The sequence below is a fragment of the Cetorhinus maximus genome, chromosome 24 (genome assembly GCF_964194155.1).
Source record: "Cetorhinus maximus chromosome 24, sCetMax3.hap1.1, whole genome shotgun sequence".
In the NCBI taxonomy this organism is placed as follows: Eukaryota; Metazoa; Chordata; class Chondrichthyes; order Lamniformes; family Cetorhinidae; genus Cetorhinus; species Cetorhinus maximus.
The window spans coordinates 27,305,680-27,325,737 of NC_135902.1; the positions used below are offsets into that span (position 1 = coordinate 27,305,680).

General features: G+C 41.7%; 1 protein-coding gene across 6 annotated transcripts in view; it reads left to right on the plus strand.

Moving 5' to 3' along the window:
- The window catches only part of LOC144699737 (neuronal-specific septin-3-like), a 264,727-nt gene that overhangs the window by 114,964 nt on the left and 129,705 nt on the right, over positions 1-20,058 (plus strand). The window contains exon 1 of one of the 6 annotated variants that reach the window (XM_078570916.1): positions 14,526-14,651. The exons of 4 other annotated variants lie outside the window; for them this stretch is intronic. In XM_078570916.1, coding sequence (XP_078427042.1) covers positions 14,612-14,651 — 40 coding nt within the window. In that variant the 5' untranslated portion in view covers positions 14,526-14,611. Of the gene's footprint in view, positions 1-14,525; positions 14,832-20,058 lie in introns of those variants that run through there. One more of the 6 variants, XM_078570914.1, reaches the window with a different exon arrangement.

Sequence of the window (20,058 nt, forward strand, 5' to 3'; positions counted from 1 at the left end):
AAAGGAGCAAAAACTTCGGACTCCACGGAAAGACGGGAAACACACTCTACCTCCAGACCATTGAAAAACAACAGTACTGCAGTGAAAACCCACAAAATGAATGAGAGAAATACATCCAGGCCTCCAGTGAGTCGAGTGCTTTTTCTGCCACCGCTATGGCCACATTAGACAGCACTGCAGGGAAAGGCTAAAACAACACTATAAAGGCAGAAGGAAAAATCATGAAATATGCCTCATGGAAGAGCCAGAAGAAATAGAATCAGACATCCATTCATTATATAACCTCAAAGTGGGTAGAACCGAGCCAATCCAAGTAGTCATTACAGTTAATGGACAACCCATTAAGATGGAAGTTAATATGGGAGTGTCAATGTCCGTCATTGGAGAGCATACATTTAGATATCTGAGTAAAGGAACTCATCCTTTGAAGTTAGAAGTTCCGGATACAAAGCTGAGGACATACATGGGTGAAGAAATAAATGTGGAAGAGGAATGTCACGTCAAGGTGCAGTATGAGGAACAGTCTGCAAAATTAACCCTATTTGTACTGTTATGCAGGGGACTGAGTCTCCTCGGAAGGAACTGGCTGGGAGAGATAAATCTTGAGGGCCCGCTAAGTTCCCAATTCAAAACTAGAAGTGTTGCTGCAAGAAAAAATGAATACGCAAAGACCCAACAGGAGAAGCCCGTGGAAGTGTTACACCAGGACAGAGTTCAAGCTGAAGTCAGCATCCTTCGAAAGGAAATGGAAAATCTATTAAAGGATTTTTATGCACTACAAAATTCAATGAGCTCCCAATTTGTGCCATGATAAAGATATGAAGAAGAAAAGGAAGAGTTAAGCCTGTCTCTGGCCAAGTTGAGGAACAAATTAGCTGAAAAGGGGCAACAATATGCGATTCTCCAGGAAATTATTAATGAAATTAGGAAAGAATTGGAAAAGCTGAAGCAGCAGCTGCGTAAAAGCCCTGAAGTTTTAAAGCTAGAAGGCCCTGAATGCACAGAAGAGCTGTCAGAAAACCCAACTGCTGAGCTCAATCACTTTCAGCTCGCGCCTGAGTCTCGTCCAGCCAACAGCAAAATTAAAGAGAAGACAGAGATATGGTCAGTGCTTCCAAGAAAAGAAAACACAAGAAGAAAAAGGGAAATTATTGACAGTCCTCGGAAAGAAAAACAACATTTTTTTTTCCCTTTTTACTTTTTCTCCTCACACATCACGTCGCTCATCGCTGTATTGTTTTGTGCTTGTTGCCCTTTATCTGTTTCAGCTTGGAGGGGAGCGGCAGCAGGAGTGAACGTGACTACACCCGGAAGATGGTGAAATCATCCACTGAGGGACATAGTGGGCAACTGCTCCTGAAAAGGAGGTCTCGGAAACACCAGCCGCCAAAGAAGGCTTCCTGAGAGACTTGATCTGTAAATAGTTATTGTGTAAATGGTTAATGCGTTTTAAGCTTGTTAGCTGTACTTTTTTTAAGTAAAGGGGGAGGGATGTAGTAAAGTGAGGTACCCTGTCCCTTTAAGAAAATGCAAGTGTACTGAACATGTGACAGCACTGATGAATCACTGTACAGCGCGGGCAACTGGGAACGGGAAGTATAGTTCTGGAGGTTTCTGAGTGAGCACGTATGATCTGGTGCTCTGCCCTATGTCTCAAAAAACCATCACTGTTTTGTCTTACATCAGTCTCTCCCCATTATTGATTGCAAGCAGAAATTGATGAGAACATAGGAAGGCTTGTAGTTAGAGCTCGGTTGGCCAATGAACTCATTTACTCAAGACATAAAATGCATGTTCAATTATTTCCACACCTACGAGCACACAGGATGGACACTTGGCCAGGCCTTTCATTTGCTCCTTTTATCATCTTGCATGCTCAACATCTGTAGGAGAAATTTCTGGTGGATAGAAGGTGGGAGTATGGTCTCATGGGAGAAGTACCCAGCTATTTAAAGCTCCTGAGTCAATTTTAAAAGGCAAAGATATAAGGGTTGAGAGCATGATCGAAGTGGAAGAAAGTCCAGTTGAAGGCCTGTCCCAGCTGGTTCAGGACTAATACCTATCTCTCGTCCTATCTTTTCTTCATCTTTTCCCTTTCCCTCCCCTGCACTCCAGCTGACCCCTACAACCCTGCCTGTACACACTCAAACTTTGAAAATTATGTTGCTATTTTCATCAGTTTCTTCATTAAAATGAAGTTATTGCACAATGTGTGTGAAATCTAATGGACGAGCCAAAAGATAGAGCTCTGACTAAGCTCTAAAAGAGGATCCAGTGAAATAGATATCCAACTGATTTTTCTGACCTTTAGCTAACCATTCTACACCAACTAGAAAGTATGGCATCATTTTCAGAGAGTGAACCTTTTAAATTTTATAATATTGATAGAGCTATATTAAATATGCTGTAAAGTTCTTTATAACATAGATTTAAAGTGATTGGTAGAAAGAGGGGAGATGAAGAAAAATATGTTCACTCAGTGAGTTGTGAGGGTCCGGAACTCTCTGCCTGAAAGGGTAGTAGAGGCAGAAACCCTCAACTCATTTACAAGGTGTCTGGATATGCACCTCCAAGTGCCGTAACCGGCAGGGCTACGGACAAAATGCTGGAAAGTGGGATTAGGCTGGGTGGCTTGTCTTTCGGCTGGTGCACACCCGATGGGCCAAGCAGCCTCCTTTTATGCCGTAAACATTCTATGATTCTATAACACTGAAACCACAGGGGTTGAGAATTCCATGAAAGAGTTGAGGCTATTTTGAGAAATTTTGTTGCAAACCTCAGTAGCTGAACGTTCTCTGAGAGCTGATGTTTTGAATTGTTTAGTTTAAACATGAGTAATAAGATATGGCAGGCTTTACTGTAAAATCACATTTTTGTGTTTCATTAAATGGATGTTTCCAAAAAGCCAAAATTCTCAATGTCTTTGGGGTTTATTCCTGTCCATTTAATTTGGTGTTCTCTGTAATTTTGTACTGCAAAATAGCTTGCAGATCACCGTTGAGAAAGATTACCTAGATGCTGGCATTACTTGAGAACAAATGCAGTGAGTCAAGAAAGTGAAGTGAAAGAGATGTTGGTCAGTATATGTTAGATTACCCACAGATAGCTTGTGGAAATTAAATAGTTTGATGCTAGTCCAAATGGTTCAGTTAGTTTTTTTTTCATCTGGAGCAGATTTAAATTTTTGTTTCCTGTTCACATCTTGTTTGTGTTCATGTATCCTCATCAATATTTCTTATGGTCTTCCCATTGGGTTCTGAGGCATACTAACAAGAATTAGCATAAAAATCACACTTCAAAGGTGTTATATTTGGTGAACATTTACTGTCTGTTGTACTTTTCTGCTGCACTTGGCTTTCTACGCAAAAAGTACATAACTGAAGGCAGTCTCCAGAAACAACCAGTGCCAGAGCCAGAAGGGGTATTTTACAGGTGAGTGGGATTGGTGCTTTAGAGGGGGCTGAGTAAGCTGTAAGCACCCATGCTGTTGCCACATGAGGCCTTGAGAAATTTTAGCTCGTGGGTTATGTTTCCATTTCAAAGTTTAGACTTCTGCCCAAACTTGGTAGGAATTACTCCCTGGCCGGCTAGTGGGAACAGGGTTTTGCTGGAACTCAAAGGAACCACCTCCAACACAAAGGTAAATAGTGACTGCCCCTCCCTCACTGACATTAAATGGTGGGGGATGGGAGGGTCCACAGAGGATTGCATTTGTGGTGGGGAGGGGAGTAAACTGAGGTAGGAAAAGGCCAAAGTTTTCTTTTAGATTCCAGAGAAGGACTCCTGGCTCACAAGGAATCGGACTTCTTAAAAAAAAAAGGCCTGCCCTTCTCGGCCTCTTGGACCTGGATCCATTTCTTAACAAGATTGTAAGCATTGGGCGGATGCCTACAATTTAAAATCTGCATTCGGCCAGATGGCAGGTGGGTGAGTGAGCTTCCTGGTTTCTGCTAGATGATGGGTGGGAAGGGGGTTAAAATTCTGCCAGACTGCCTGTCGTCTCTAAAACTGCCTTGAGTCTATTAGATGAAAATTAACAGCAGCAGCCCATACATTGACTTCAATTATGAACGGAATCAGACTTTACTGTTTAAAGGAAATCCATTTTAACAGCAAAATAACACGCTGTGCATGATATAATGTTGACACCCTTTCATACTGTAAGTAGTAACACAAAAGGTGTGTTTGGTGAGCTTTTTGTTCTTCACACCAGATACTACACTTTGCTACAGATGCGAAAACAATTCTTTTGGAGTGGTGGAGAAGACAGAAAAACCTGTAAATTAATGCCATGCACTTTTAAACCAAAATTTGAAAATTACATATTTTGCAACCTGTATATTTCCATCAACAAACAAAAATTAAATGCTGATTTGTTAACCCAACAACTTTCGACTTTGTGATGTTAAGAATCAAAGCTGGCAACAATAATAACAAACACGTTGTGCTTCACATGGCATAGAATCCCGTCCTACTAAAACAGTTTCATGGGGCTTGTGTGAGCAATGCCAAAGGCAAAATCTGCTAGTTTGAAACCATATATACGTAGACAGCACTCCTTTCAGTTTTTTTTTAAGTAGTTAAGTTGAATTGAGCATGCTGATTGCCTTTGTAGCGTCATCCCAGCTGTCATTTACATCACACAAGTTGTTTCATTTTCCAAATATGTTCAAACTGACTATTTTCTGAAGATGCTGCACAGTATATTGTCATGTCTGATTCTAGATAGACTCCTGTGTAGTTTGAAATGAAATCAGTTCAGTGTGACACAGGATACAGGAATGAAATTACACCGGAAATGTATTCAGGCATTTCCTGCGATACGTGGGTTTCTCCACTGGAATACCTGGGTTAAGTCTGTTTTAGTTATTAGCTACTTATATTGTCATGTAATTTATACTAGCATGTGTGTGGTGGACTTTATTGACAGATCTGGATAATGCAATAGTAGTTCGGATAATAACTGAACAGATTCTTGGTGCAAACCATTTTGTCACGTTTTTATTCTCCTGGATGGATCATATTTGCTGGAAGGTTCACAAGTTTTGTACTTGAGATTCTCTTCCAGCCACAGTGCATTAGTAGTTATCAAGTGGTTGTGACCAAAAAAGTGTGTTTAGACACGGGCAGCTCCTAACCCTGCATTCATCTGTTTTAGTTATTCCTATGTTTTGGTTATTTCTATGAGGCACAGAGAACAATATGGGATTCAAAATGCTATGGGCCCATGCCTGTGTATATTGGACCAACCCCTGGATAGTCAGCTCAACTCTCAGTACACAGTCTCATGGAATGTTAGCCTTTATCTCAACAAGGTTGGAATTCAAAAGCGAGAAGGTTTTACTTCAATAAAAGCAAAATACTGCGGATACTGGAAATCTACCTGTCCCACCACCCTCTACCAGCTTATATTTCATCTCATTCCTATGTGTCTTAGTTATGATGAAGGGTCATACGGACTCGAAACGTCAACTGTATCCCTCTCCGCAGATGCTGTCAGACCTGCTGAGTTTTTCCAGGTATTTTTGTTTCTGTTCAAGGTTTTACTTCAGTTGCATAAAGCTTGATTAAACCCCATCTGGAGTACTGCATTCTTTTGTCAGCATCAGATGTCAGGAGAGATGTATAATCGATAGCACGTTCACCAGAATGATACAGAGGCCTAACTGGTGAAATCATGAGGACGGGTTGCTTAAACTTGACTTGCATTCACTTGAGGAGAGAGTGGTGTAGTGGTAATGTCAATGGACTTTTAATCCCGAGATCCAGGCTAATGCTGTGGGGACATGATTTCAAATTGCAACACTGCAGCTGGTGGAATTTAAATTCAGTTAATAAAATCTGGAATTGAAAACTAGTCTCAGTAATTGTGACCATGAAACCGTCATCGATTGTCATAAAAACCCATTTGGTTCACTGATGTTCTTTAAGGAAGGAAATTTGCTGTTATTACCCAGTGTGGCCTACATATGACTTCAGACCCCACAGCAATGTGGCTGACTCTTAACTGCCCTGTGAAATGGCCTAGCAAGCCACTCAGTTTGAGATGGGCCAGAAATGCTGGCCTTACAGGCAACACCCACATTCCATGAAAGAATAGAAAAAAAAACTTGAGTTTAGAAGGATGAACAATGGTCCTAATCGAGGTAATTAAAATCATAATTTTTTTGGATCAAAACCTTTTACTTCCTCTGGTGGGAGAACCCAGAACAAGGTGGCTTTATAAAATTAGAGATAGACCATTTAAGAATGACTGTGAGGAAGCATTTTTACCACAGAAAAGGTAGTAGAAATCTAACTTTCTCCCTCAAAAGGTTGTGGATGCTGGGTTAATTAATTAAAATGTTCCAGACTGAGATCGATAGATTAGATTTTGTCAGGTAAGGATACCAAGAGCTTTGGACCAAAGATGAGTAAATAGAGTTGTAGCAGACCTTAGACACGATCTAACTGACTAGTGGAACAGGATCAAGTAGTATGTCCTATTCCTGTTCTTCTATTTTATAGTGTGACCCAGTTCTCACTGTTAATTGAAAGATTAACCAAGATATAGTCCATCCAACAACAAACCTGTGAGTGATTATATCTGTAGGCTAAATTGTAATTGTCCAATGAGATACAAATAGGTTAATTCAGAATGAGATCACAAACTAACAACAACCCCATCTCAAAGTCACACATAAGGGAGCAAACCAATAAGATCATCTCTTATGTAGATAGAATTCTGATCAAGCCAAACCTCGGAAATGACTGTCCTATTATCTTGATCTTGATCTAATGTGTTTCCAGTAACCATGCTCAATTCCACTGAACAAAATTAATTTGGACAGGCTCACCCCAACCTTTTGCTGCCAATGTAATGGTATTTATTGGCAATCTCAATTAGAAACCAGCATAGGCCATGTCAGAATGAATTGGGAGTTGTTGATTTGAAGTTGGAGGTTAAGATGTTCTGCTTGTGGTAGAATTAAAATAAAATTTATTCTCCGCCTAGCCCAAGCAATTTCTATCTGGGGTGTGTTTAATCATGGCAATGGTTGTTAAGTGGGGAAGTATTTCGTTAGCTACAACACTGGCATCTATACTGCTATGTGGAAAATTGCCCAGGTATGTCCTGTACACAAAGCAGGACAAATCCAACCTGGCCAATTACTGCCCCCTCAGTCTACTCTCGATCATCTGTAAATGGTAGAGGTCATCAGCAGTACTATCGAGCGCCACTTGTTTAGCAAGAACCTGCTCACTGATGCTCAGTTTGGTTTCCGCCAGGGCCACTCAGCTCCTGACCTCATTAAAGCCTTACTTCAAACATGGACAAAAGAACTGAACTCCCGAGGTGAGGTGAGAGTGACTGTCCTTGACATCAAGGCAGCATTTGACCGAGTGTGGCATCAAGGAGCCCTAGCAAAACTGGAGTCAATGGGAATCAGACTCCGCTGGTTGGAGTCATACCTAGCACAATGGAAGATGGTTGTGATTGTTGGAGGTCAATCATCTCAGTTCCAGGATGTCACTGCAGGAGTTCCTCAGGGTAATGTACTCGTCTTCAGCTGCTTCACCAATGACCTTCCTTCATCATAAGGTCAGAAGTGGGGACGTTCGCTGACAATTGTACAATGTTCAGCACCATTCGCGACTCCTCAGATACTGAAGCAGTCCATGACCAAGTGCAGCAAGAACTGGACAATTATCAGGCTTGGGCTGACAAATGGCAAGTAACATTCATGCTACACAAGTGCCAGGCAATGACAATCTCCAACAAGAGAGAATTTAGCCATCATCCCCTGACATAAAGCGGCATTATCATAGCTGAATCCCCACTATCAATGTCCTGGGGGCTACCGTTGACCAGAAACTGAACTGGACTAGCCATAGAAATACTGTGGCTACAAAAGCAGGTCAGAAGCTAGGAATCGTGCAGCAAGTAGCTCTCCTCCTGACTCCCCAAAGCATGTCCACCACTTACAAGGCACAAGTCAGGATTATGATGGAATATTCTCCACTTGCTGGAGCTGCACTCATCCAGGCAACACTCAAGAAGCTTGACACCATCCAGGACAAAGCAGCTCACTTGATTGGCACCCCATCCACAAACATTCACTCCCTCCACCACCGACGAACAGTGGCAGCAGTGTGTGCCATCTACAAGATGCACTGCAGGAACTCACCAAGGCTCCTTAGACAGCACTTTCCAAACCCACAACCACTGCCATCTAGAAGGACAAGGGCAGCAGACACATGGGAACACCCACCACCTGGAAGTTCCCCTCCAAGCCACTTACCTTCCTGACTTAGAAATACATCACCATTTCTTCACTGTCACTGGGTCAAAATCCTGGAACTCCCTCCCTAACAACATTATGGGTGTACCTACACCACATGGACTACAGCGGTTCAAGTAGGCAACTCACCATCATCTTCTCAAGGGCAATTAGGGATGGGCAATAATGCTGGCTGAGCCAGTGATGCCCACATCCCATCACTGAATAAAGTAAAGAAAACACCTAGTTGAATTAAATAAAAAATAATGTAATTGTATTGTGGGATCATGCTGATTTGGACTGGGAAATGCAAAACAAATCTGGGCAGTATCTAAAAATTACATCCTTGATCTTGTTAAAATTGTAAAAGAGGGATGATTAGTTAACAGACAATTGCTTTCATATGGTCTTCATATGCTGCAGTGTTAGGGTAGTCTATAAAGAGGAGAGTGCAGAAAGGAATAGTAAAAAATTGGGAGTACAATAACATTTTCAGACAATGAGTGTGCTCATTAATATTCTGGACTCTGGTTTTTTTCCACTTTTTAACTTTACAATAAATGGCATTGTATTCTTTAGATATTAGGAGATATTATTGTTCCACACGTTGACCAAGGCAGTACTTGAATAATGTTAAATAGAAAGGCATTTGTACTTTATTTTTAAAATTTTAAAAATTAAAGAAATAATAATTCATGGATATGCATGTTGCTGGCTAGGCCACCTATTTCTGTCTTAATGGAAGACTGGATAAAACATTCTCTACTGCTATAACTAATTAATATACATGCAAGAGATTTTAAAAATGTATGTTACTTTTTCTCTTTTTAATGATCTTGTCAATCACACCTTAGTTAAATCACAGTGCAAGCACAAACAGCAGCTGTCAGCATTGCTGGGAAGCAGAGTGTAGGTTGCAGGATGACTGAACTGCAAGGGCAACAAAGTCTTTTCAACAAAGACTTTTCAATGAAAGACTGATCCAAGAGACAAAACTGGAGAGCATCAAACCATGGACCCTCTAGGACTAGAAGAGAAGTACTCAGGGCACTCTGTGGAACTGGTTGCTCCCTCAAAGCACCCAGGAAAAGAGCTTCAGAAGAAGAATGATCTTCAGCTCCAGGGAAGATGATCACAGCTGTATCATCCACTGCTGTATCAAAGAGTGAAAAGGCATTGAAGATCCAAGATTTCAATGAACTTAGATGATGAAGGAAAAGAGAGTCAAATTCCTGTAAGACTGTCAGAAAAAGAAGAGATGATTTTCCAATGATATTTCAGGAGGACTGTCTCACTTTTTGTAGGCAGTGGCAAGAGAGCCACACTTCTCTCTGCACAAGGTTGTTCCACTGTGGGCAATGGGAAGAATTGCTGAGGATATGGAGACAAGACAGCCCCATCTTCTGCAATGAGATGAACATCTTGCAAACAATCAGTTCAGGGACACCATGTCTGTACAGGATTCTGCAGCTTCAGAAGTGCTGGAGATTCTGCTGCAGCTTCTGTGCTGACCCCCAGCTCCGGAGGGAAGAAGACTTTCAGCTGGGCCTGAAGTATGGGTGTCAATTGGCTTTCACCCCTGGAACTTACTAGCTCTTTGGGAGTGTGATCCTCTATGTACTCTCAACTGGACTCAGGCAAGATATTTTCTGTGGAAGATTCCTCATGGACAATAGGAAATAGGTTAGGCAATACATTTATAGATTCAGTGGAATTAAGATCTGAATGCTGCTCAGCCATTAGAAACACAGTTGACACCTCTAAAAAGACAACAGAGACTTCAAGTGGTGTGTCCATCAACTGGAAAGACAAATCGTTCTCTAGGACTTCAATCTCCAAGAGATCACTCCGTGCTGCAAGGCATTCTTCCTTGTCACTCTCGAGGAAGAACGAATTCACATCTGGGAGGTCTTCATGGGGATGGTCACCATCTGCTGCAGGGCCTTCTGTATCCTCCAGCTCTGAACCTAGAGATTCATAACCTCAATCTCTGCCTGGGCTCCAGTGGATGGTGTCTCTGTGAAAGAAAGAAACTTACTGCTGAGTGTATAACCATCCTCAACTTCTGAAGGCTGAATTTCCACTGCTTCTAAACAAAAGGTTAAAGACTGTTGCATGAAAGACAATGATGAGCATCATTTGGTTTTCCTAGGATTTCTAGGAGTATGACAACATTGCCACTCAATAAGGATGTACATTGATTGTGAAGAACATAGAGAGAATCAACGATCTGTCGCCCCTTGTAACTAAGAGGAGCAATAATCCTGCCTTTAATTGGAAGTTCTGTGCCTCCTGGACCTTGTAATTTGATGTCTGATGGAGGGTCATCGGCTAAAGCCAGTTGAGGTCATCTGCTAATATGTTAACAGCAGCTCCAGTATCAATTTTAAAAGTGGTATCGAGCCTCGAACTTGGACTGTAACTGATCAATAGTTTGGACTAAGGCTATCAACTTCCTCTAGGAATTTGTAATTTCACCTTTTTCTTCGCTTTCCATTAATCGGATGGAATGTGTTTCATAAATACTTTCTTGTCTTAGACTTTGATTAAAATTGTTGGATTTACAGAAACCCTTGAAATGTTTAGTTTTGCTGCACTGGGAGCATTCTGTGCCCCCTGATAGCCAGTCTTGGCATCTATGCTGCGTTTTCACACAACGCAAGCATCTCAAAATGGCTGTAAGCGTGGAATTTCCCACCATTTCGCTTGGTTTGGTGGGCTTTCTTGTGGGCGGGCCTACTATCTGTGGGCCTACCCAGTCTACGGAGTCTGTGAAGCCTCAGAGTTTCACCAAATTATAGCCCAATTAAATTCTCCAAGCTTGGCCCGCCTCGCATTCTGGACTGCTTGATCTAAAGTAAGATCAGCTTTGATTTACAGAAAGTTTTTCATCCTGACCACCCAAAACATTGACCATGGATTAGCTTAGGCTTCAGCACCCTGTGTCTACAAGAATGAGATGTGTCTAGTTGATATAGGTCAGTTAGAAATAATTCAATCAGTTTCCCCAGGTCAGTTGTGACCACTGGTTAAAACATATTTGTTCAATTACTAAGTTTTATTTTGGGCTAAAATAAGTGTTAAAGACTTTATTAATGGACTAAAAACCCGCAGTGGGTTCCTGCACCTCCTGCCTTAGGAGAATGGCGTCTGCTACTGGACCTACTGCTTAAAGAAAGGAACTAACTTGAAGCTTTGGCTCTTTTTCATGAAGCCCCGATGCTGCTCAGTATCGGAGAAAATGGCGTTTCCATAACTCCCGCTGCTGGCCTCTCTGCAGGTCCTCGAGACAGTCAAACAGGCAGGGTAAGGACAGGCGGAAACAGGGCCCTCAACAGTGTCCGGCCCATATCCCGCGCATCCTCCCTCACGCCTTCTCCTCCTTCCCAGAAACATGATAGGGTCCCCCTTGTCCTCACTTATCACCCCACCAGCCTCCGCATTCAAAGGATCATCCTCCGCCATTTCCGCCAACTCCAGCATGATGCCACCACCAAACACATCTTCCCTTCACCCCCCCTGACGGCATTCCGTAGGGATCGTTCCCTCCGGGACACCCTGGTCCACTCCTCCATCACCCCCTACTCCTCAACCCCCACCTACGGCACCTCCCCATGTCCACGCAGAAGATGCAACACCTGCCCCTTCACTTCCTCTCTCCTCACCGTCCAAGGGCCCAAACACTCCTTTCAAGTGAAGCAGCATTTCACTTGCATTTCCCCTAACTTAGTCTACTGCATTCGTTGCTCCCAATGCGGTCTCCTCTACATTGGAGAGACCAAACGCAAACTGGGCGACCGCTTTGCAGAACACCTGCGGTCTGTCCGCAAGAAAGACCCAGACCTCCCTGTCGCTTACCATTTTAACACTCCACCCTGTTCTCTTGCCCACATGTCTGTCCTTGGCTTGCTGCATTGTTCCAGTGAAGCCCAACGCAAACTGGAGGAACAGCACCTCATCTTCCGACTAGGCACTTTACAGCCTTCCGGGCTGAATATTGAATTCAACAACTTTAGATCTTAAACTCCCCCTCCCCCCATCCCCACCCCGTTTCTCCCCCCTCCCTTTTTTTTCCAATAATTTATATAGATTCTTCTTTTCCCACCTATTTCCATTATTTTTAAATCTAAAACTAAAACTTTGTTAGTCTTTCCACCCCACCCCCACTAGAGCTGTACCTTGAGTATCCTGTCTTCCATTCTTAATTAGCACTTTTCTTAGACAATATCACCACCTTCAACACCTCTTTGATCCTTTTGTCTGTGACATCTTTTGATTATCTGCTCCTATCACTGCTTGCTTATCTCCACAATCACCACACCCTCAACTTCTCTCTCCCCCCGCCCCCCCCACCTTAGACCAGCTTATATTTCACCTTTCTCCTAACTATACTCAGTTCTGCCGAAGGGTCATGAAGACTCGAAACGTTAACTGATTTCTTCTCCACCGATGCTGCCAGACCTGCTGAGTTTTTCCAGGTAATTCTGTTTTTGTTTAGGGTAAGGACAGGGACTGGAAACCAGGCATGGCCATTGTTACCTTTCTCCAGTGTGCCGCCTCCTCCCACTGATTTTTTTTGTGTATGAGCTCCTTTCAAAAGTGTCTTCACTCTGTGATTCCCTCAATAACACCAATTTTTTTTCATCGATGTCTCCATTGCTGTCACCATGCTCTGAGATGTGTTCTTCTATCTTGGACTGAAGAAATATAGTAGCAGCTAGATGGATGTGCTGACTGGAAGATCCTAGCTCCTCCCACTGCCATTTTGAGCAGGTTTTAAGCAGCTTCCCATGGAAGTCGATTTTAAAAAAAAACTACATTCCCCATAATAATTTGGAAATGCTTCACATTTGCACAAATAAACTTGGTTGCTTTGTGAATAGTTGATCAGGTATAGCTCAGTAGCAAGTCTGAGTCATTCAGAAATATCATCTGGTCGGCAGAAAAGACCAGAAAGATATTCTGCAACCAGAAATTGCCCTTTCATGACTTTGCAAACCCATTTGCCCTGCAGGAAAGCTGAAGGTAAGAGATAACTGATTAAAGATAAAGTTACAAAAGGAGAAACGCACAACAAAAATATATAAATATGAAAGCTATCAGCCTCCTACACAAAGAATACATCTACACAAAAGATACTTTGGCTAAAAGATACATATACAACTTTGGAAACTACCTATACAGCTGCATAATATTTTCACTAAATTAAGCAGGAGTACTCAGGAAAGCAATGCTTGGCCTGGCTTGCTTTGTTTTCCATGCCTCTTGCCAAATGTCTCTGCTTTGTTGTTTTGATCATAGAGATGCATTCGTATCAGCCCAGGAGGCAAGATGTTATTGGTTTTGGTCATTACTCTGTGAATAGTCGTATGTTACAGGTCAGGACAATGAGCATCTCCCAGACCATACCCACATAATCATCAGGCCATGCTTCCATTGAAGCTGTATTTTGAATGATCTTGTGATTCTAATTGAATTATGCAAATGAATAACATTGGCAACAGAGCATTAACATACATTTAAGATACTACCAAGCTATTATTAAATTAATGGGATTAAACTGCAATGTGCACTTTAATCAGCCTATTGTATTTTATATAAATTTGCATAATTATTTGTGGCGTCTGTTCAATGTGTGGGACCAGACTAACCACTGGTTTATGGGAGATTTAGCAAATTTCAACATTCACCTCAGCAATGCAGCTTTTTTCCCCCATGTAGAGTAAATACATTTTATCAGTTCAAAAAAATCTTGTTCTTCCTTGTAAAGCAATGGTTATTAGATTATGCACTTCTAAGTAACACTGAAGGAACGGATGTATTCTTCTTTCTCATTTATTATGGTCATGATTTGAGGTCAATAGGATGTGACTAATGTGGATAAATATAATTTTCAGCTTTAACTCTTTGAGGCCTGAATGCCCTTTGCAGCCTCAAAATATTGGTTGTTCACTGCAATACTGTACAAGAAAGTAAACTTTTAATTAAGGGAAGAAATGTTTGCAGCTGCAGGATATTTAAGTCAGAAATCGTACATTTATGCTCTGTTGCTACAGGTAAAATATCTTTTTAAAGCTGCAACTCTGTTCTACATCTTAAATCAGACCTGAAAGCTCCTTTTAAGCATTTGTACCAACAAGAATAATTTAGCTTCATTTACAGCTACACAGCACTGCCCCCAAGCTGCTGCTTTTCCGTCTCAGTGATGTACCACAATTCACAGCCTTTTGATAGGCGGCTCATTCAGCCAGTTAAATTCCTGACCCGTTCTCTGCTTGCATCTGTGAGGAGGGTGGGTCCTATCCATTCATCCTGCATGCTTTTGCCTTTGGTTGGCTTTGCGTAGTTCAATGCAGTCAACCCTCACTAAAGTCCAAAAAGTTGTTTTTAGTAAGTACTGAAGACAAAACATTCTCTCAGCTCAAAAACAAAAGCTGCTGGGATTGTATTGCAAGTTGTTTTTGGGATCTGTATCTGGAGTGAGACTAAATCAGGGTCGAAAGTATTTTGGGAAGATGTCTGACATATCAGTAAATGACCAATTGGAGGGAATTATATCAGATTTTGAAGGTTTGTGACTCTATTCTAATTGATACCTGTGTTTGTGATTTATACATTGGACACACGGAAAGCAAAAGTGACTTGCAAGGCAGTAAGGAATGTAATGTCTTTTGTGCTTTGTTTAACTCCTGTTGACAGTTATAATTATACGTGGATTCTGTTTACTTCTAAGTTCACCCGTATAATATCACTCGGATCAGAAATTAACCAAACTAAATCAAATTTCTGCCGTTGTTTCGTGTCTGTAGTGTTAAATATAATGTTCAACTGTAGACCTTTTCTTTAAACCAAGAACTCAAATCTCTTTAGAACTCTAGCCTTAGCCTAATGTTTCTGTGAAACGTATCAAACCAGTGGGGGGGTGGGGGACTAATGCTATTTAATCCTTTGCAGCAGCATTCTCGTTTGTCATTCCTTAGTATCCTGCTCTTGCTCTGACATTTTTCGTCCAAATACAAACTTCCCTGCAGGATACTCCAGTTAACAGATAATTGTTGTATGTGGCCTTTGTGTGCAATATAACAGGCAAACTATTTGAAAGCGCAGGAAATGGGGAGATAATCAGTTTTTGAATGTGCAGCGTTTCCCTAGGCACATAATAGGGATTCCTCCAACACCTTACGGTTCACAGCTTGTTTATTTAGCCAAACTTGAAAGCAGCTGAGTTTCGCACGTTTTGGTGATCTTGTAATACACAGTAAACCGCTCAGATAATCTGCAATAGCTGGAAATTTGGCAAACCACAACATGACCTAGGTGGGTGCAGTGTCCGAGGTGCTCAGTTATGACCCTGGTTCTATTGTAGAAGGCATACAAACTAGACTTCAAACTCGAGTGAAACAGTCTCATACGTCATCACTGACCTTTTAATATGTACTGACAAGCTCTGATCAGTAAAAGAGCAGGAAATTGCATAGTCAGGAACACCATTGGGGTTGTGTGTTGAATTTGCACTTATTTTTAATTGTTGCTTTTGTTGAAGTGAATATTTAATAAGTTACTTCGCTTTTGATGACCTTGGCATAATAACAGGCAACATTTTTTTTGGCTGTGTGCCTTCTAGGACACCGAATAAGGCAATAAGTGAAACTTGCCAATTGCCACTTAGCCAACGTAAGTGATTAGGTTGGATAAATATTAAGTGTCAAAACCAAATGCGCTTGTGCAAATGTGTATACATTTATTTTTTCAAGATATACTTTGAACACCATTGTTAATTGTAACAGAAAATAGCAGGAGTAGGTCATTGGGTCCCTCTGGCCTGCTCCGCCACTTAGTGTGATCATGGCTGATCCTCTATTTCAATACTGTACTCCCGCTCTCTCCCCATACCCCTTGACACCTTTAGAGTCCAGAAATCTGTTCCCTTCTTAAATATATTGAGTAACTTGGCCTCCATAGCCTTCTGTGGTAGAGAATTCCACAGGTTCACCACCCTCTGAGTGAAGAGGTTTCTCCTCATCTCAGTCCTAAATTGTCTACCCCGTGTCCTGAGACTGTGACCCCTTGTTCTAAACCGCTCCCCACCCCCTGCCAGAGGAAACATCATCCCTGTATCAAATCTGTCCAGTCCTGTCAGAATTTTATACATTTCAATGAGATCCCCACTCGTTCTTCTAAACTCCAGCGAATACAGGCCTAGTTGGCCCAATCTCTCTCCATACAGCAATCCTGCCCTCCCAGGGATCAGTCTGGTGAACTTCCACTGTATTCCCTCTATGGAAAATATATATCTGTTCTTAGCTAAGGAGACCAAAACTGTGCACACAACTCCAGGTGTGGTCTCACCAAGGCCGTGTACAGCTGCAGTAAGACATCCTTGCTCCTGTATTCAAGTCCCCTCACAATGAAGGCCGACATAGCATTTGCCTTCTTAACTGCTTGCTGCACCTGCATGCTTACTTTCAGTGATTGGTGTACAAGGACACCCCAGTCCCTTTGTACATCAACATTTCCCAATCTATCATCTTTTAAATAACACTCCGCCATTCTGTTTTTCTTACCAAAGTGAATAACTTCACATTTATCCGTGTTGTGCTGCATCTGCCTTGTATTTTCCCACTCTCTCAACCTATCTAAATTTCCTCGAAGCCTCTTAACACCCTCCCCATCACTCACATTCTCACCAAGTTTCATGTTATCAGCAAACTTGGAAATATTACATTTGGTTCCCTCACCCAAATCATTGATATATATTGTGAATAGCTGGGACCCAAGCACTGATCCCTGCGGTACCCCACTGGTCACTGCCTGCCACTCCGAAAAAGACCCATTTATTTCTACTCTGTTTCCTGTCTGCTAACCAATTCTCAATCCATGCCAATATATTACCCCCAATTCCATGTGCTTTAATTTTACGCACTAACCCCTCATGTGGGACTTTATCAAAAGCTTTCTGAAAATCCAAATACACCACATCTGCTAGTTCTCCCTTATCTATTCTGCTAGTTACGTCCTCAAAAAAAACTCCAATAGGTTTGTCAAACATGATTTCCCTCTCTTAAACCCATGCTGTGTCTAATCCTGTTGATATTTTCTAAGTGTCTTGTTATCACATCCTTTATAATAGACTCCAGCATTTTCCCTACTACTGATGTTAGGCTAACTGATCTGTAATTCCCTGTTTTCTCCCTCCCTCTTTTTTTTTTAAACAGTGGGGTTACATTTGTCACTCTCCAATCTGCTGGGACTGTTCCAGAATCTACAGAATTTTGGAAGATGAGAACCAACGCATCCAATATTTCCGTGACCACCACCTTCAGTACCCTGTAGTAACGCTTTCCTTAACTCTTAAATTGCTGATCATTGCATCAGGCAGACACAGTCTTGGTTTCATATTTCATCTGATGGGCAGCACCTCTTGATATTGCTGCATTACCTCAGTACTGAAGTTTAAATTTTGATTACACTTTCAAGTCATGGAGTGTGACTTTGAATCACATACATTGAATATTCCCATACATTCTGACTCCAAAGTCAGTGTCAGCAATTGAGCCAAGCAAGGACTAAATCTATAGCAACACGTGTACAAGTCCCTATATTCGCCACATATGGTTTATTGTACCCATTGCTTGGGAGTCCATTTCAAAGAATAAACTATTGCTTAACAATTTTATATGGACATTTTGCTGTATAGTTTTTCCATATTCAACATTTGGGTGGCCTAGGGTCTGTTAAGGAACAGTACGCTGGATTGTTCTGGGCTCAGTTGGGAGCAGGGCATGTGGTTAAGTGGACTAACTCTGTGAGCAAGCATGGCCTACCATGGATGAAGTGAGATTTGGTTGAGGACTTTCTGGGGGTAATTTTCAATTTTGCCACTGAAGTACAACCACTGGTGTGCAGGTCAGACACCTATTATACAAACTACCCAGTTTTCTTTTCCAGCTGAAATTATTGTCATACTCATTAGGGAAGGAAACTTGCCGCCATTACCAGGTTGGGTCTGTATGTGGCTCCAGTCACACATAGATGTAACAGCCCCCTGAAGTGTCTTAGCAAGCTGCTCAGTTGTATCAAAGAACTACTTGGAGTTTAAGAAGAGAGTCCACCTCCACCTTCTCAGGGCAGCTAGAGATAAGAAATGCCAGCCATGTTAGCAATGCCCCTATCCCAAAAGAAGTTTGTGAAAAAAAAATAGGAAAGAATTTTTTTTGCTGGTTCTTTTGCGCATAATGGAAGTGCATAAAATCAGATTGCTAGCACCGTCAGAGGTATTATTTCCCCTTGTTATATGGTGGTGGTCAGAGTCATGACCTCTGAGTACAGACGTGCCACAGTTAGACTGCAAGGCAGTAGACCCTGTCTTCCCCTCTGCATTATTCTCTTTTTTATTCCCTTCATTTAAAATACCAGAAGTAAGACCTCAATTAACATACCATTGACTTTTGCAGTCTGATGGTTCGTGAGGTTCCAGCTAGCTGCTTGATGCTCTGTGAGCAAGCCTAGATTTTTGCCTAACGTTTCATATCAGTCTCAGGAGGTAGTTCAGTTGAAGGGTCAAATTAAAGGTAAATTCCTAGCCCTCTTCTGCCCACCACCCCACCAAAACTCCGCTTTAGTTCCTGGAACACTTCTGTGCCTCTCCTAAGAGCTAATTACTAAATAACAACGTTGAAAGTCCTGCCAACATATCTGGTACCTGAATTCTCCACTACAGAATTGACTCTGGCAGCAACGTCCAACAATATTGAGCTGGGGGATAGGATGAAGCTGCCAAGCTATTAAGTAGGCTAAATATGAACTTCCCATACTCAATTTCCAAGTCTAGCCATAGATGATAATTAAACCCTCTGCCTACCCCCTTTATCACAAATAAGGGACCCCTGTCATATATGTAAACAAGCTCTCCATCCACACACAAATTCAACCCCTTCATCTCCTCTGAAGCTCTGCAAACTGCTGAAAGCAGATTGGTCTCAATAATGCAGTAGCATGCTGGGAAATTTCAAGAGTTGAAACTGAGCTTAAATTTAAGTTGACTTTAGTGTCATTGCACGAAGGTGGAAGTAATTATCAGGGGTTTTGTGGGGCTGATTTGACCGATAGACCATGTCTTGGATGCTATGACACAAATAGAAAACTAAAATAAAGATGACATGTATAATTTGGTAATTTTTGAAGAGAGCATACAACGTAATGACAGGAAATGAATAGGGCATGCCAAATGAGAAACCTTTCTAAAGACCATGCACCAGCTGAGCCATGTACAAGCCTTGGGTACTGTAAGGTTAAGTGTTTAATTCACAGTATTACGGGTTCCAAGTTCTATTGAATTGTTCCAATGGTATTTAATTATAGCGCAAATATCTATACTTCATTGACCATTTAGGTACATATCCCGACTTGGAAATATATCGCCGCTCCTTCACTGTCGCTGGGTCAAAATCCTGGAACTCCCTCCCTAACAGCACTGTGGGTGTACGTACCTACATCACATGGACTGCAGCGGCTCAAGAAGGCAGCTCCGCACCAGCTTCTCGAGGGCAATTAGGGATGGGCAATAAATGAGCCAGCAACATCCACATCCCATGAATGAATTTTTTTTAAAAACTAACTAGAAATGTTTTGATGTTGGATATGAAGCAAGGTCATTTTATTGAACTAGAATTACCTTGGAAGAAAAATAAAAACAAAATGCTACGGGTTGCAAATAATAATAAAGAAGGAGTTATTCCTGGACTTGCCTGCGGGCAAACTGGACGCCTCTGCATTGCAAATATTTTACATCATACTA